The sequence below is a fragment of the Pan paniscus genome, chromosome 6, assembly GCF_029289425.2.
Source record: "Pan paniscus chromosome 6, NHGRI_mPanPan1-v2.0_pri, whole genome shotgun sequence".
Taxonomy (NCBI): Eukaryota; Metazoa; Chordata; class Mammalia; order Primates; family Hominidae; genus Pan; species Pan paniscus.
The window spans coordinates 172,211,586-172,231,039 of NC_073255.2; the positions used below are offsets into that span (position 1 = coordinate 172,211,586).

Sequence of the window (19,454 nt, forward strand, 5' to 3'; positions counted from 1 at the left end):
TCCACTACTAATTGAATATGTGACCTTTAACAAATTATTTAAGCTTTCTGGAACACAGCTTTACTATTCCTAAAATGAAGGAATTGGACAAAATAAAGTCACGTTTTAGGACAAGGTAAATCACTTTGTAGAAAGAAGGCATATGGTTCCAATAATAATAATAAAAAGATCTGAATGAATTTACTGTAACTGCCCACGAATCAAAATTTCCCCCAAGAATATTTATGTCAAAAATATTTCTAAACTTAGTAAACCAAATGCTGCTAAAAAGGTTTCACCTAATTAAGGAAATAACTACTAATTTTAAACACAAAAAAAGTTTTCAATTAGATCAAAAAAAAAAGGAAGCTGCATTTCTGTCAAACCTCTGGCAACTGTTTTTCCCATGATAGGTTTCAGATATATCAATCTTTAAAAATTCACTGAACAAACCAAAAATAAAAATTTAAGTACAAATGTATAGTAAGTAGACATTCTATCTGTATGACATGTAGGTGACTGCCATCTCTGATTTGCTCTTACAGGTCAGAGACCATATTTTGCTCTACATATTTAGAGAATAAATATATATGCCTTTCCAGAGTGTAGAATTAGTTTAAAATATTGTCTATCTTAAAGCAGCAGGTCCCACTGAAACAGGTATGTACTCTCTCCATTACTGAAGCATTTAGTGACAGCTGCCCTGTGTAAGGTATCATGATAACTGCTAAAGGATACAAAGTTGAATCCTTTCCAATAGTTCAACTCAGGTGCAAGTGAGTTAGAACAGGTGCAAGTGAGTTACAACAGGTGCAAGTGAGTTACCTAGGTATTAAATTGCTTCAAATTAGACATAGTTAAGATGTATATATAGTTTTCCAGATTTTCACTTTCTGTCATTTCTAATAGTTACTGAAAATCCTAAATCTTCTGGCTACAATTACACAGCTATTCTGCTCTGAGGCTTAGCACATTCAGTTTTCTGGGGCATCTACCAAATATTTATAATCCATGAGAGGATTCTGGTGTGTGAGACTCTTGATAAAAATTTTTAAATTTTGGTACATTAAAACTAAAATTTCTCTAGTCATCAGAGCCTTAAAAATAACCTAATAATAAGCTTAACCATAAGTCACCATTTAAATACCAAGCAAGTCTGCATAGCCTGAAATTGAAAATCCAAAATAAACTCTCCCACCCCCTACCAAATAGTACAACGATTCAGAACCTAAAGTTGGTGACTACATTTTTAGCATCTCTGAAAAAAAAAGGTTTTAATGCTCTATGGTTGAGTATATGGTAAAATTTTTAAAAATTAAAACAAAATCCACAAAGATAGGACCATAATTTAATGTCACATTTTTTCCATAAAGCATCTACTTTAGACGAAGATTTTAAATGACTAACACAAGGACAACTAAACTCACTAATCAGCGATTTCTCATTACCAGTGCAGCATTCTGAGAATAACTATTGGTTTGAAATATATGGGTTAAAACTACTCTTCAGTGTTAAGGGATAATATGATGACTATGAAATTGGAAGAAAATCAAAGATCGTCATGTAATAAGTCAAATAAAAGCACAAAAAGAAGACAGCTAATAACCAGAATCCCATAAAGGCATCCTACTTCCTATCATACCAAGTCCATGCCATTTTGCCTCATTGTCAGAGTTTCTCATCTTCTCATCCATTATATCTATACAATTTAAGAAGCACCTCCTGTTATAGGAGGTAGCTGTATTACTTCTCAGTGTAATGACATACTAATTCCTGCCTCTATGCCTTTACTCAGGAGGTTTCCATCAACATAAAAGGCCTTTTCTCTTCCCCTGCTGCTAACCCAAATCTAAGATATGATAGTAGGGATCAATTCCTACTTATTCAATGAAGCCTCCCCAAGAATTACAGGGTACATTGATGTCTCTCAGATTCCAGTATCAGACATATAGTTACCACTTTCATACATTATTTTAGTCTCTTCAACTATACTTTAAGTATGTGGAAATTTTATCCATATCTTAAACTTCTTTAATATGTCCCACATGTCCTAATTCATTGATGGGCAAATAGAAACCCTCATATTCACTGTAATTGGTCTAATCTTTAAATGTTTTGATGATTTGGGAGAACTTTAACTTTTAATGAATGTTATAATCAATTATGAGATACACTACTAGTAATTAAAATGCCACATTTCTCAATGATTAAAGCAAAGTAAAATCAAAGAAAATTACATTCTAATATGCTATGTTGAATGGAAGGAAATAAAAGGAGTATTTGGAACTGAACACATTGTTTCACAAGTAAGTACCATGTAGAAGAAGAGGACTGAAAAATGTCACTCTGGTTACCTACTAACTACCATAATTAAATGAACAAATAAGAGTCCCAACACTGTGCAAGTCACTACATTAGGTGCTACCAGGCTTATGTAAATTAACTTCACTGTATCAACGGTAAATTTCACTATGTCAACAGCCACAAACTATATTCTCTTAACCTAGCTACTCGTCTAAAACATGAAATATTGTCGGTCCCAAAGGGAATAGGGATAAAGAACTTTGATAGACCTCTGTAAATTCATCTATCAGCCTTGCTAAAAACAAGAGAGTGAATGCCTTGCTGCTGATAAAAGTATCCTATTACAATAATACTGTGCCATGCCATATCTAACGAGGGATAACAATAAATTGTATGAATTATGTGAAGAACTATTCTAACAGAGTGAGAAACTATTGTCTTCTACTTGAGAGAATCATGATTCTATTTCACTTGAGAGAATCAGGAGAGGAACAAACTTTTTTTAACATCATCTCTAAAGCCAACGTTAAATGAGAACACTATTAACAAGAATAATTCCCTTGGATATAGAAGATACTTCATCTAAAAAATGTTATATAGAATCTTAAAACCCAAAAGTTCTGAAACCTTCAAGGGTAGCAGTACAAAACCAGAAGTATTTTGGCATCAAACTTACATTACCTTATATATACTTCATATTTTTCCCCAGAAATAAAAACATGGCAGATCAAATGGGAAAGTATCTTTCCTTGAACAATTTCTCTTTCACAAAAGGTGTGTGTCTGAGACATATGATATGCTTGTAAAACATTCATAATCAGAGTTCTCAAGTATATTTATAGCTCAGTTTTGATGTGTGTGTATACGTGTATCAGTCAAAACAAGTAACTGCCAAAAGTAGGTAGAGAGTGGCTTTATCCCTCATGCTCTCATTAATTATCATTAAAAAAATTTTTTTTAACCATTTTACTTTAGAATATAAAATCATAATTTTCACCACGGTGTTGGACTTTATAGTACCATAACTTCAGAGACCATTTTCTTCTTTTTCATTTTGCATTTGTATACCATATGAAAGTTTGGTAATTATCCTATTAAGTAAAATGCTTCCAAACAATAACTAAGTATAATACTCCACCATCCTTATAAAGCTCAATATTACAAGGCATCCATCTAATGAAAAATATATTTTAGATTATGATAAAGACTAATCTTTCATAGACATTTCCAAGATATTAGTACTCTGTTATTCAACAGTTACTTCCCTATCCACCCAACAACCTGAAAATATGAGTTATTCAAAAATTCTCAAAGGCTTTAAATGAACCTACCTGCTACAGGGATCCCTCCCAGACCTGTGTTGTGCTGTGGCGGGAGATTCAAGTCCAAGAAATTACTATTTGAGGTGGGGTTTGCTGTGTGGTTCAAGTGCATGATGCTATTGCGTGGAAAGGCCATCCAAGGATAGCGGGCTGCCTGGCCTGGAAAACTGAATGAATTATAAACCGCTCGGTGCTGCTGAAATTGAGGGAACCTCTGGGGCAAGACTGAAAAGGTACTATTGAGAGAATTGGCATTTGTAGCTGCAGCAGGATGCAGGAATCCAGAGCCTGGACCTTTGGCGGCTGTAGTGTGTGAAGAGGAGTTCTGAAGAGATGTGGGCGAAAGGGAAGGTTGGTCTTGAACGGACAGTTCCTTCTCAATCAGGTCTGCTAAGGCTTTTCGAGTGACATCGAAGGGATCAAAACCCAAGTCATCCTCTGGTTGTTTAGAAGAACCAAAGCCAAAAGCTGCTTGCCAGTCTGTAGAGGATGATACTGGGATTGTTTCTGTTGGGAAGAAAAATAGTGATGAATATCAGATACATAGTTCATTTTCATACTTAATAAGTATCCATGCTACTGAAAGTTAAACATGTCATTTTACAAATTAAGTAAGTGCAAAATCTATGTGACTTCTTAGCACATTAAGATCATATAATTACAAAAGGCCTTATGTACTTCTAGCAGTTACTTAACTCTTAAGCTACTAGCTTCAAAAACTGAATGATATAGACTGATTTTGCTAATCAAAGGAAAAAAATGTACTTGACACTCCAATTATACTCTCAACCATTCATAATCAAAACCAACCTAAGTCACTTCCATCAAATAAATATAACAGATTTTAATTAGTAAAGTTGATTTTTTAAATGTATTTATCAAAGTACAAATAATTTTGAATACATGCTTTCTATACTAAGAAAAAATATAATTTAATTAAAAAGTATTTATATTAATCCTCATAGTTTTTTGGAATTTTCTGCTCCACAGGTGCTGTTGTCAATGTTACTTTTATGCCACCTTTCATAGTAATGAGAGAATTTAGAATGGATAAAAATGGAAATGGCTCAAAAATACCATTTAGTAGTAACATAACTGTTACTACTAAATAACTTGCATCTTTGTCAGCTGGGGGTGGAAAATCTTAAACACAAATCTAATTAAATAAAAATACAAATCTAATTAAAAATCTAAGTCCTTGCCAGGTGCAGTGCTTCATGCCTGTAATCCCAGCACTTTGGAAGGCTTGGGTGGGAGGATCACTTGAGGCCAGGAGTTCAAGACCTGGGCAGTATAGCAAGACCCTGTCTCTACAAAAAATTTAAAAATTAACCAGGAGGCTGAGGTGGGAGGATCACTTGAACCCAGGGTGTGAGGCTGCAGTGAGCTAAGATCACACTACTGCACTCCAGCCTGGGCGAGAGACCAAGACCCCCACCTCCAAAAAGTAAAAATGAAAAAAAAAATTCCCAATGGAATAAGCCTTTTACTATTGGGAAAACAATATAACCCTTTACTTCTGGAGAAATCTTTTAACACAGTAATTTCTAGGTCACACAACAATGTAGCTAACCACCTAATTCCATGTAGTTTAAATATTTACATTTTTATTAAAAGAGAACAGAGAGGCAAAAGATAAAAATATATCCACTAATGAGTTTCATGTTAGTCTGTCAACAATATGTTAAGAGCATAATTACTAATACTTGGTACTATTGTTATATACCTGATGTGAAGAGGCTCTGTGGTTCTGGTGCTGTAGGCCAGTCACTGGATGTCTGTGGGGAGCTGGGGAAAGGAGGAAGCCCACTTGGGATAGGGTTGGGATGGCGAAAATTGTCTGAGAATAACGACTGTGACTCTGTTACTGCCCCTTCAAAAGGGGACCGTGCACTGTGATTGGATGAACTGATGGGGATGACTGGATTGGATTTTGACAAACCAGGTGGTGGTGAAGGCGTATCACTGTTAGATATCTGAATAAAAAAGGAAAACAAATAATAACTACATGTTTATACATTTTAATAAGCCACAATTAAAAAGTTTGCAACTAAATGTATTAGAATAGTGTTTCACAAACTGTGGTACTTGAAGATGTTTTAATGAAAGCATGAAGTTTCAGAAAATCAATTAAATCATTAACTTACATATATACTCTTTAAAAAAATATTAATCTGCCTGAAAAGATTAAACTAGTCTCCCCTTTTTTTTTTTTTTGAGATGGAGTCTCACTCTGTTGCCCAGGCTGGAGTGCAGTGGCTTGATCTCGGCTCACTGCAACCTCGGCCTCCGGGGTTCAAGCAATTCTCCTGCCTCAGCCTCCCAAGTAGCTGGGACTACAGGCGCATGCCACCACGCCCGGCTAATTTTTTGTATTTTTAGTAGAGACGGGGTTTCACCGCGTTATCCAGGATGGTCTTGATCTCCTGACCTCGTGATCCACCCGCCTCGGCCTCCCAAAGTGCTGGGATTACAGGCATGAGCCACCGTGCCCGGCCGTCTCCTCTCTTTTTACAACTTTACTTCTCTCACTTTACCAAGAAAATAATATTTCTTATTCTGGGATTTTACTACAGTATTTTGCTCAAGAGTGAAAACTTTCCAGAGGCCAAACACAAATTATTAGAAATACATGGATTGGTGATAAGAGAGTAACTGACTGTTATGGCTAGATTATTTTACATGCTAGGTGATTCTCGATATTTTAGTTTTCAAGAAAATTAAAGAAAGATCTAATTAAGTTGTTTCCAAACACATCATTAAAAATAATTTTGTATAATAAATCTTTGTATGATTCTTAGGTATTTAATTCAGAAGAAATTGAAAGACTTGAGTGGTACTGATATAATACTCCTCCTTCCGTCTACCTATTTATATGAACAAAGTATCTCAACACTTACATCTTAGAAAAATAAAAAACACAACTAGATTGCTGCTGAAACTTGGCTCTTTTACCAATAGGTAACATTAATCTAGAGATACATACAAACCAATTTTAAAATGGCCCTATTCTTCATTAAGAGATGAATTTTCAATATAATTTTACTATTTATTTTACTATAATTTTACCATTACTATTTGTTTCATGGTTTTTAAAATTAAAATCTACATTTATGTATAGTGTCACGTCAATACTACTAATAAAATTCAGAAGACAAAAATTGGCATTTGAAGTCTGTGACCGCAAAAACATTATTTCAATCCAAAAATTTATATGCCTATTTTTAAGAGAAGTATATGCTTTTCAAGCAAAAACTATATTGCATTAAGATAAAACTCTATAATAACAGAAAGAGAAAAATTAGTTCACAGAGAAAAAAATAATGTAAAACTTCTGATTGTTAAAGGAGAGCATGTGTATTTTTTTAAATGGATGACAGGATAATAAAACATGATTATGATCAAAACATTATGATGGGATATCAAAACATTAAATTTTTCAGATACCAATATTTCTAATATGCTGGAAATTACATCCTTTGCAACTACTTTTAACCTGTAAAAAATGTTAATGGGCAACTAAAATACACAAGGGAATATACAGATTTCCACATTCTTTTACAAAATGTGTCATTAAAACGTTTAGAAAAGCATTATATTTTAGATCTCTAAGTTTTTCATAAATACTGTGGAGGACTGGCTATTCTTTATGGAAGATATTAAATTACATTTATTTTACCAATGTAAGAAGATGTATAGAAACTCAAGGAGTGAAAAACTAGCCAAAAAAAAAAAAAAAGTTCCCTGAGCAACAAGACAAGATGACATAAAGCATGCTCTAACGGTCAGCAGTCCACTCAGTTTCATAGTAGATTCAACTTTGAACAGTTTATCTGGCTTATCATTTCAAAGCTGATAGTCATTTGGGGAAAATAAGAAGGGAAACTGTTAGGGACAAATACACTTGACTGAAATAGAAAATTAAAGTAGAGAGCAAGGGGCAAGGGGAGTATGTGGTAGGAATACAATTCTTAAAAGCAAGAACTCAGAAGGCATGCTAGCCTGGGACCATTTGGCACAGGGTCAAAAAGACCAATAACATTAGCAGACTCTAAAGATAATAGTATCTGGTCATAATGATAATTCTGAGTCATTAAAAAAGGGTTAAACTATGCTCTATATATTCTGGGGGGAAAAGGCTAATTATAGTATGATTAATAAAGATGAGCATCAAAAGTGTTTTTAAATTGTGTCGGTAAAGTATTTTTAGAAAATTCACCTGCATGGAATACCTTACTTTCGGAGTATGGCAAATAAATCAAGTCATACTGTATTCAAATCTTACCTGCTGGGAATTATCACCGTTCCCTATACTGAGAGAATCTGAAGGTTTGTCAATGGGGCTGTAAAAAGAAAACAAATCAAATAAAATCAGAATATAGTCATTCTCCTACAATAAAAACAAACTCCTCAAAAGAAAAAAAAAAAAAACAGACACTTTACCATCTTAACAAACGTTTATTGAGGTACTGGGAAGTAAAACATTGATTAAATGTTGAGGACACAAAGAAGTACAGGCTGAGCATCCCAAATCCGAAAATCCAATATCTGAACCGCTTCAAAATTTGAAACTTATTGTACGCTGACATGACACTCAAAGAAAATTGGTCACTAGAGCATTTCAGAGTTCAGATTCTCAGATTTGGGGTGTTCGCCCAATAAGCATAATGCAAGTATCCCAAAATCCAAAAGAAAAAAAAATCTGAAATCCAAAACACTTCTGTTCCCAAGAGTTTTCAACTAGGGATACTCAACCTGTATAAAATCTCTACCCTTAAGGAACTTACATTGTAATTAGATTCTCCAAAAATAATGGGTAAAATAATAGCTTATAGGGGGGAAAAAGGCACTGCTTACAATTAATAGATCAAAAGTCTAACCCACCATTTATTTTTGCGCATGTGATAAACATATCCCCCATTTCAGTTTTTGAAATAATACTGACATTTTTCTGGGTGTTTGACAGAGGGCATAAAAGTTATTGAAATATTCTCCATAGGTTTTTAAGAGCAATATATTTCTTTTAATATTTCTATATACTAATCATAACCCTAGAGAAGGCATGAGAAATGAGACAAAAGAAACATTTTTGGGCAAACTACTGATTCAAACAAAAACATTAACATTTTATTTTCACATAGAGAAAATGTAGTACCGTGGTAAAGTAAATCACTGACTTCAAATCCATTTTATCTTGACTGACTTAAAGACAAAATAAAATCTCTATAAGCACTGCAACAGTGTACTGATATCATTCCTATAACTAACTTTATTTAACTCAGCACATGAACAAAAATAGTCATGGGTTGCTTAATGATGGGATACATTTTGAGACATGCATTGACAGGTGATTTTGTCATTGTGGAAACATTAAAGTGTGCACTCACATAAACCTAGATGGCATGGTTTACTACACACTGAGGCTATATAGTGCCTAGTGCTCCTACGCTGCAAACCTGTACAGCATGTTACTGTTTTGAATACTGTAGGCAATGTAACATAAGGGTAAGCATTTGTGTATCTAAATATATCTAAAAATAGAAAAGGTACAGTAAAAAAGTTATTTATAATTATATAGAACCACCATTGTATATGTGGTCCAGCCATTGTTGACCAAAACAAAACATTGTTATGCGGTACATGACTATCGTTACTCAAATATATTGTTCTGATACTGTGTTATAGGAAAAAAATTAAGATTCCAAATTTCTTAAAATTATTTTATTCCCTGAAAATATACACAAAGTCCCCTTTCAAATAGATAACTTACTGATACCATATTTAATTGCTCTAAAAAAAAAAATCTAATAAGGGTTATAGTACCCAATCTGAATCCCAGGTGCATCTTCTGCAGACATTGCCAGATGTTCTTGATTATAAGCAAACAGATTTGAAATTTACTTGAAGAGCATTTTTACTTATTATTCATAAAATAGAAATAAATCAATGAATATTAAGTAATGTGGGTAATGCAAACAATTTAAAGATATAGACCTGAGCCCACTAAGTTTAGAAGTATTTGGGGGAAAGAAGATAAGTGCACAAATAAGGTAAGTACAAACAAACATCAGCCAGTGCTTGCTATCAAATGAATTGTTTAAACAAACAAAAACAATGCCATAAATCTTAAGAAGAAAGCAAAGCTACTACAAGTGGGGCAATTAGGGAAAGTTTCCTAGAGGAGTTCAAATTTAAGTAGGTCCTTAAAAAGATTTACTCAGCAGGAGAAGAAAGGGGGAAAGGGGAAAGAACAGCATTAAAGGTAGGAATACCTCCTGTGTCAAGGGTCAAAATGTCGGAGACAGTGTTGGCAGAGCTAAGTATTTAGTTTAGCTAACAAATGGGATAGCTGGAATAATAATGGAAGGTAAGGACAGAAAGGTAAACACAGGTTAGGCTCCATAGGCCACAGAAATGACCTAAATAAGCAGTGTTTTAGAAAGATTAATTTGGTGGCGGAACATAATAGCGATAATCCGAGATAAACTTGCACTATACTTAATACTATGGTAATAAGGGCTTCAAGTTGAGAGAAAGAGGTGATAATAGAAACAAAAGGCTAAAAGAAAGATATTACAAAGGACGATTTCTAGTGTCTGGATCTTGGTTCATCTTCCCAGTCACCACCCAATTTAGTGCTTCCATAAGAGCACTAAATAATAATTTTCAATATAAATGAGGTCTTGCTAATGGCCAGGGCAACAAATGAAAATATTACATAAAAAACAAATCTTAAGGATGTTTCTGGATTACAACTAATTGGAATAACTTATATCACTTTGTCCACCATCCAACTGCAATTTCCTAAGCACTGATTCATAATACTTTATGCTTTACCTGGGAAGGTTTTATCAAAGATGTTTTAAAATTTGTAGATTGTGTTATCTATCCGATAATAGCTGCTGAAAAATCAGGATTATGGCAAGAGACCAGTAAATGTATGTTCTACTCAGTTTTACTATATTCTTCTCAATTTAACAATAACAAATTAAAGGAATAATAAATGAAAAGCTTAAAGAATAAAGATATAACTAGAAATTATTTTACTTCCTATGTGGACTATAACAAGTCATTATAGTTACACCTGATATTATATTAATAATTGGAACTATCAGTGGAAAAGAATAAAAGATAGGAGAATCCCTGAAAATACATGGGTAACCCCAATAGAAAGAAAAACTATATTTACAAATTCCAATAAATGTGAACTCCTTGTTTCTCTAATGGCTGGAGAGAAAAGAGTTATCTTGAGACTACGACCAACAGGTCAGAGTCCTCACAACTCCACTGGCATCAGATGTAGAACTTCCTTCCTCATGAAGGATAAGCACTGAGTCTGCTTAAGCTCTGGTAATATTAATAAATTTCTTTTACTTTCAGCATCCACCCACCCATTATATGCCAAGAGGGTAACTCCTAAGAAAATAAAAACTTTAATAAATACCAGATTTACTCATGAAGAGAGTATTCCATGACATGGACTATTCCCTGGTCAAAAATTGCCAGGTCCCAATGTTATCAGATATAAGAATTTGGATGCACTAAGATAAATTGCACAGGGCTTTTTTTTATTTAAAAACAAACAAAAAACCTACAGGTTTTCTTAAATCAACCTCTTTCTACTGCACTAAACAAAATTACTTGCATTTTGAAGCTAAAGTTTTGTTGTTCATTCCATTTTCAATGGGAGAGTTTTTTTTTAAAAAAAAACCATTTGTACAGCAAAAAGCAGTGGGGCAGAAGTTGCCTAGTGAGGGAAAAAGCTAGAAAGGTGTTTGAAAAATTGGAGATATCAATTCTATCCTCAAGGATAGAAACAAAGAAAAGCAGATAATATAAACTGAACTAAAAGAATGAGAGAGGCAAAAACAGAGGTTGACAACCATCTCTGAAAAGGCTAGGAGTTGAGAAGACTGACTACACCCGTACTTCACTCATACAATGAAACTGTCATGATCTGAGAGAAAGAGAAATCAAGATGCTGAAGTCCATAAATACCATGCAGTTCATTGAAAAGTACTGGATTCAAGTGGGACTAAGAAGTACTAACAGGTAATCTGGTCTCCTAACACAATCAAGATATTCCCAGAAGGCAATGCTGTATGTATAAATCCCTGTACATAAAAATTCAAAAACATGTATTTTCATACAAACGATCTCACTAATTTTTTCCTTTTTTTTTAAGTTACAGTCCTAAATTGTTTTAAAAATCCATGGTAAGACTATATCTTTTTTTTTTTTTTTTTGAGACAGAGTCTCGCTCTGTTGCCCAGGCTGGAGTGCAGTAGCACTATCTTGGCTCACTGCAACCTCCACATCCCAGATGCAAGTGATTCTTGTGCCTCAGCCTCCCGAATAGCTGAGATTACGGATGTATGCCACCATGCCTGGCTAATTTTTGTATTTTTAGTAGAGGTGGGGTTTCGCCATGTTGGCCAGGATGGTCTTAACCTCCTGGCCTCAAGTGATCTGCCAGGCTTGGCCTCCCAAAATGCTGGGATTCAGGCGTGAGCCACGGCACCTGGCTGAGATTACATATTTCTTAGGAGGAAATATTTGTAAATTAACCCAAAAGGGCAACAGAGCTTTTTAAAATACATATATGCACAAAATATATACATATTTATTTATTTAAAGTAAAAAGTATATATCCAGACTCCATCATGAAAATTCTATTCAATTAGTCTAAATTGAGGCATCTGGTATTTGATGATCACTGAAACAAAGGAAGAGAAGAGGAACACAATGAAAAGGCATCAAGACTCCTCAAAGTCTCTCAAATTATTAGATTTCATAAGTAAAAGAAATCACTAAAATCAAATTTAATTACTTTGTTTTACAGATAAAGAAATAAAATTCAAAACTGTCTGCAAACAGGTAGTCACTGACACAGCTGGGTCTCAGTTTGGATTTGTAGATGTTCAGCCAAGTTTTGATTTCTTCTAACTTGCTCCAAAGGCAATGCTTGAATTTTACTTTCTTTTACTACTTCCTTAATGGCGATGCCAACCAAATCACTAAATATAGTCTCATGATTACTTTAAAAAAATTTGCAACATAAACCAATTACATAGTAGAAGAATCAAAGAAAAAACATTTTCAAGGATGGGGGTGGACTAAAAAAAAGTTAGAAGGTTTAGTTTTTCTGCTTATCAAATTCAAAAGAAAAATAGTCAAAGTGACTTACTGATTTTTACTTACATTTTAAACAAAAGATAAAATTTACTTACATTTTAAACATAAAATTTACATAAGGATAAAAGTCAACATAACAGACATTTCCAAATTTCACTGTCATGTTACTATATATACAAATACATATTCATTTTGCTTCTAAATTAAATACTCCCACATATATTCATTTCAAAGAATCTATCTTAATTTTGCCATTTACCAGAGTCCCTAAGTAATTCTGAGGTATTTTTAAACACTTGCTAACACAAAGGATATATTTAAGTTATCAACAGGTAAAACTTGCCTTTACAGAATATACTTTGACACAGGCTTCAAATATACATTAACATGTAAAGTACTACTTTGCTACTAAAACATGGCCACATCTAAGTGGCATAATTAGCTATTAACAGAACAAGAAGCTGGGTGTAGCACCACGTGCCTATAGTCCTAGTTACTCAGGAGGCTGAGGCAGGAAGATCACTTGAGCTCGGGAATTAGAGGCCAGCCTGGGCAACACAGCAAGATCCTCTCTCTTTAGAATAAATTAAAAAATAATAAAATAAAATAAAAAGGTAAGAAAAATATGCCTTATTAAACCTAGAACGATTGTAGTTGTGTAAATATGATTTTAATTAGAATTTTCTCATAACCCCATGACCTACTTAACATGAATGAAAATAAACGTTTTGATAACTATTAATAAGTACAAAGAATTAGTTTTTAATAATAAAGTCAAAATATGGACATCTACTAGCCTAAACATATCACAAAATGTGGTAACCTTCAAAAACAGCAAGTCTCCACTTATTCATAAATTCTGTATTTCAGTAATACACTTAATGTTTTTAAAAGATTTATATTTAAGTTAAACCTAAACACACTTCTTATTTGCTTTTATTCTAGTAAACAAGGGCACACACAACCCTATCTTTAACTGCCCCTTAACCCCACACTCATCCCACCCCAACCTCTGGAACAAATACTTTAGACAAGTGGTTCTAACTTCTCTTTTGACCATATTCTACTTAGGTGGGCCAAGATATCCCAGTTCACTTACTAGTTTTTCACTGCATATGCACATGTGCACTAACTCTGTATATAGCCAAATACGACATAGGAAGAAAACTTTTCAAGAGAAATAAGGAAGATTCTGAGATATAAACTGAGAAAAACCTAGTAATCTGCTGATTTTAATGTAAATATAAAATCTTAGCAAACTTTAACTCACTCACTTAACTTACTAGTCCATTTCTCATGGCACCTGACCATAGTTTGAGAATCACTGCTTTAGTCCACTCCTGAATTCACCTCTAATCTATCTAGAGGTATCAGCAGACCAGTGCCCTCTACACCAATATTTAATTGATAACTATTTTTAGGTCAGTTCTCTCTCTCAAAAGAATGTGCACAGATGCAAAATTTTACATAAAATTTCAGTGTTCACAAATATCCTGAGGCCTATTCATAATCTAACAATCTCTGCTTGAGACCTTTTTCTACAAATCTATGAACTATGCCTTTTCTAAATCTCAAGAGTTTTACCAAATAATTATGAGAACGGAATTCATGCAGTGACCATTCCCATTCTGCTGAACTAATAAGGTACTCTGACTATACCTTCAGTCTATCAGAGATTATACTTGATTTTCAGTAAGGATATAGCTGTATTTTTATTTTAAAAGATGTATACTCCTTCTCAAATGTAATAAAAATTGATAAATTCCTATAAAAGTTTCCCTTTCACCATTTCTCTAGCTAATCCATTACTGCCACCAATCTGTGGTTCAGGGAAAGTCTGCTAAAAATAACATCAATTCCTTGGAATTTACAATCCATCCACTACATCTGTCTTCAGGTAACAAGCCTCAAGCACCAGATATTTTCAAGATCAAACTACATATAGTTATGGCACAGTTTCATTTAAGCAAATTTGATTTATGTTTTAAAAAGTTTTTCCTAAGAGCTGCTCTTAAGAATTTTACCTCTTCTAGACTGAAGAGTGGGAGAATGAGGGATGAGCTTGGGCTTTAAAGTCACAGAGACTTTGGTCAGAATCTTATCTACTGCTTATTTGTGTGGGATACTGGTAAACTGTTTAAACTCTCTGAGACTTAAGTTTTTTTACCCGTAGTAAGAAAACAATATATACCACACAGGCCTACTGAGGATATTAAATGAACACAGAAGACTCAAAACTTTTATTCCACCCTCGTTCCACCTAAATCTAAAGCCGAACATCTCCATTTCCTCAATGATGGCTTGTTTCAGCCACAATATCAAGTCATAACCATTTACACTGAGTGATCTGCATACCCCACAATTCTTGTAACTAGGCCTGCTCACTGTCTTGGGCACAGCAGCCTACCTAGTTACTATTCCTTTCACAGTTGGTACTTAAATAGCACCTCAATCTAAATGAAGATATTTCAAAGCCCCAAACTTAAAAATAATAAAATAGCCAGTCCTTAAGCATCATTACTGCGAGGCTTCATCACTTCCCACTCTCATTACTTGTATTCATCATTTCAAAGCAACTTATTCATAGCACATATATAGTTCAAAACTCATTAAGACTGATATACTCTCGAATTCATAATAATGAAGGGGAGCAGATGACAAATTCCTTTTTTAGAATTTTCTGCTCACTAGGTGAAATAAGAGTAAAATATATTATAGAAAAATTCACTTACTAACATATATGTGCATCGGGGACCATGTCAGGGTTCAGTGAGGATTAATAGCTATGGTACTCTTAAGATTTGTCCTCTGGCTTAATTGAAAATAAGAGAAAATCACATTTTAAGCTTAGAGTCTCAATCTATAAGGTTCCAGGCTTTGCTTTCTTGCAATTCTTTCTGTAAAACTGCTACCCACTATCTAGGAATGCCAAGAAATGTGAAAATGAAACCCTTCTTTGAGTTTCTTTTTTTCCTAGAAAGTTTAAGTCTTAACTTACCTTGAAGATGAAGAAACCTATCTCTTGGGTATGACCTTGGAAAGAGTTACACTGCTCATCACTCTAATTTGGCAAGTCTTTCCTGTGAGAAGAAATCTTAACTACAAATTCATCCCTACTACCTACTGCCTCTGTATGCCTACCCTGGGTGATGGCAATGTGGAAGTGGAAACCAAAGCAGACCCTTCGCTATGACTGACAGTCAGCCAAAGGCTTACTCTCTGTAACTTGGGCCATTAATTGTCACTTAATAAATTTAGGTAACCGCATTAAAACAGAAAACATCCCCACCCCCCACCCTCCCCCCCAAAAAAAGTTTCTATATCATGTACTTATGCAAAGCATGTACACCTATGTCCAAATTTGCTCTGGCCAGGCACAGTGGTTCATACCTATAATCCCAGCTCTTTGGGAGGCCAAGGCAAGCGAATCGCTTGAGCCCAGGAGTTTGAGACCAGCCTGGGCAACATGGTGAAACGCCATCTCTACAAAAAAAAAGAAAAATTAACTGGGTGTGTTGGTGTGCATCTGTAGTTCCAGCTATTCAGAAGGCTGAGGTGGGATGATCGTTTGAGCCTGGGAGGTCAAGGCTGCAGTGAGCTATGATTACACCACTGTGCTCCAGCCCAGGTGACAGCAAGACTCTCAAAAAATTTTTTTTATTCTGGTCCCAGCTGAGGTTCTGTAGCATTGGCTTTGGGCAAAATTAGTAAATGAGTTTACTTGTTTTATATTTCCTCTTTTCCTCCTGTTTCCCCCTTTACAACTTGTGGCTCCTAGACATTCTCCTGCTACCAAAACAGTTATGAATGTGCTCTATGGACTACCTGACTATACTTTATAATAAAGGCAAAGTCAATAAAATGTTAGCAAATCTATTAATAACTGATTACAAAAATAAGTAAATAATATAGTTTGAATGTATGTCCCCACCAAATCTCCTGTTGAATTATAATCCCCAGTGTTGAAGGTGGGGCCTGGTGGGAGGCATTTGAATCATGGGGGTGGACGTCTCATGAATGGCTTGGGCCATCCCCTTGGTGATGAGTAAGCTCTTGCTCTGAGTTCACAGGAGATCTGGTCATTTAAAAGTGTGTGGTACCTTCCCCCTCCAACCCCCTCCCTCTTGCTATCGCTGTATATGATGTGCCTGCCTCCCGCTTTGCCCAGAAGCCAAGTGATGTCAGCACCATGCTTGTACAGCCTGCAGAACTGTGAGCCAATTGAATCTCTCTTCTTTATAAATTATCCAGTCTCAAGTATTTCTTTATAGCAATGCAAGAACAGACTAAACACAGTAAAAGCTAACTACTTGTTATAAATGCCAAAGATACTTTTGGTAAATTCCAATATTCATTTCCAATCTAAAGGAAAAAAGTCTCAATAAATTAGGAATAACAAGGTATTTCATATTGTGATTAAAAATACTTATCTCAAGTAAATGATCAAAATCATCCTTAAAGAGTAAATAAAACACTAGAGACATCCCCATAAAAGTAAGTATGAGATAAGAACACCTGCTAGTGCTACCAGTCTAACACTGTTTTTGCACTGTTTAGCCTAAGCATTTTTCAAATAGAAAGAGTTGGTAGGAGATCCAATACAATAAAACAGGAAAAAGAAAATCTTTCCTGAAAGGCACAAGAGAGATATGCTATGCTAATGGTTGGGAGGAGTCAATGTTTTGTTTTTGTTTTTTTGTAGAGGCAGGGGTCTTGCTTTGTTGCCCAGGCTGCTCTCGAACTCCTGGCCTGAAGTGATCCTCCTGTCTCAGCCTCATGAAGTTCTGGGATTACAGGCATGTGCCACCAGGCCCGGCCTCAGTGTCACAGAATATAAATTCTTCCAATACTGATTTACAAATTCAATGTATTTTGAAACACAAATAATTGATCAACTGATTGGGGAAGTTCAGATCTCTGTAACTCATATAAAACTTTTAAACACACAAATAAAACATGGGAAACATAAACTCACAGTGCATAAAAAGTTCACTCTGTTAATCAAATACAAGTTAAAATGAGACAGCTTTTTTTAAATCAAATTGGCAAGTATGCAGAAGGAAAAAAAAATACCCAATTCAAGGAAATAGGTACTCTCATATTCTGACTCAGCAGTTCTACTTGTAGGAACAATCAAAGCTATAACCATTTATATGTTACAACCATATAACATTTATATGTAAAGATGTTCATATCACAGTGTTATAAATAATATCAACAAAGTCAACATAACATACAATAGCAGAAGGTTGGCTTAATAAATTTAAAATATGAACATATAGTGAAATACTACATAGCCATAAAAAATTATGTTTTAGTGACATGGGGAAATTATTCATAATAATATGTATTAGGTTTTCAAATGTAACAAACCAAGGTACTCTGTGTATAATGGTTTACAGGCATTCGCAAGAAGAAAAAAGACTAAGAAAATACACAATGCAAGGAATTAGTGTATAAGAAAATACACTAACACTTTACAAATTTACATTTTACAATAATTTGTATTTATTCATGCATTCATCTTCCAACCTACTTACTGGGGTTCAGGGTTGCAGGTGGCCAGAGCCCATCCTAGCAAATCAGAGGGCAAGGCAGGAACCAACCTTGGCAGGGTCCCCTCACACACATAAACACTCACACTCACTCACAATGGGACAATTTGGACATGTCAATTCACTTAACGTGCACAGCTTTGGGATGTGGGAGGAAACCAGAGTGCCCAGAGAAAATCCACACAGACATGGGGAGAACAGGCAAAGTCCACAGAGGCAGTGGCCCCAACTGGGAATCGATTTTTTTCTCATCAACATTGTAACAAAACAATACTGAATGAAATGATGTTATTGGAGGGCATGCTGTACACAAATCACTTTCAATGAAAAGCTCTGGGTATTAAGATCATATGCAATGTTTATTTTATTCTGTATGCTTTCATAAATTTTTCACATTTCCTTCAATAAAAACATACAGTTTTATATTCAGAAGACAACAAATGTTATCTCAAAGAGATCATCTAAATTTTAAATTTTTGCTCTGAAATTACCAGGGGCTATAAACCCAGAATTTGACTTAAATTAGAATGACAACATTTTTAATGCAAACAATGATGTGCATAAATGTTAAAAGCATCTAAAATAAACCACTGTTTACTACAATAACTTCATTCTTATACCAAGCACTACAGAGGTGGCAACGAATAAGATAAGTAATAGCATATGGTTTGCCATAAAATAACCATACAGGGCTAGAAAAGGGTGGGTACAAAAGATTAAAGGAAAAGATCAAAGCTTGTCAAACCAGAAAGATCTGTTTTGACTTAGCTTTTATTCTTAGCTTTGATATAAACAAATTTTACATAGTTTACAGTAACTTTATGTTTCGCTTTGTGGTCTATTTTATATTTATTTATATTTACATACACATATATGTGTATAATTTAGTTTTTAATAATTTAAATAATCTTTACTCTTAAAATGAATAAACACAGACTTCAAAATTTAAAGAATGTGTTTTTGAAGAAATGGACTCAGACAATAATCCATGTAGTTATTATTAGCTATGTTTGAAAATAGTTCTTACATTATTTTAGCACCAAATAGACACTGGGCTATAATATTTAACACCTAGACATTAGAACAACATTCAAACAAATTTAACTTTGGAATTTTAAAAAAAGATCATCAACATAAATTAATTACAACATTTACTTTT

At 34.3% G+C, this 19,454-nt stretch overlaps 1 protein-coding gene across 12 annotated transcripts in view; it reads right to left on the reverse strand.

The window, feature by feature from the left end:
* CNOT4 (CCR4-NOT transcription complex subunit 4) overlaps window positions 1-19,454 on the reverse strand; it is a 149,637-nt gene that overhangs the window by 28,480 nt on the left and 101,703 nt on the right. For all 12 annotated transcript variants that reach the window (XM_003813438.5, XM_003813437.4, XM_008965995.4 and 9 more), the window contains 3 exons: window positions 7,891-7,948; window positions 5,332-5,581; window positions 3,615-4,112 (listed from right to left, as the gene is read on the reverse strand). In XM_003813438.5, the coding sequence (XP_003813486.1) occupies window positions 3,615-4,112; window positions 5,332-5,581; window positions 7,891-7,948 (806 nt within the window). The remainder of the gene's footprint in view (window positions 1-3,614; window positions 4,113-5,331; window positions 5,582-7,890; window positions 7,949-19,454) is intronic.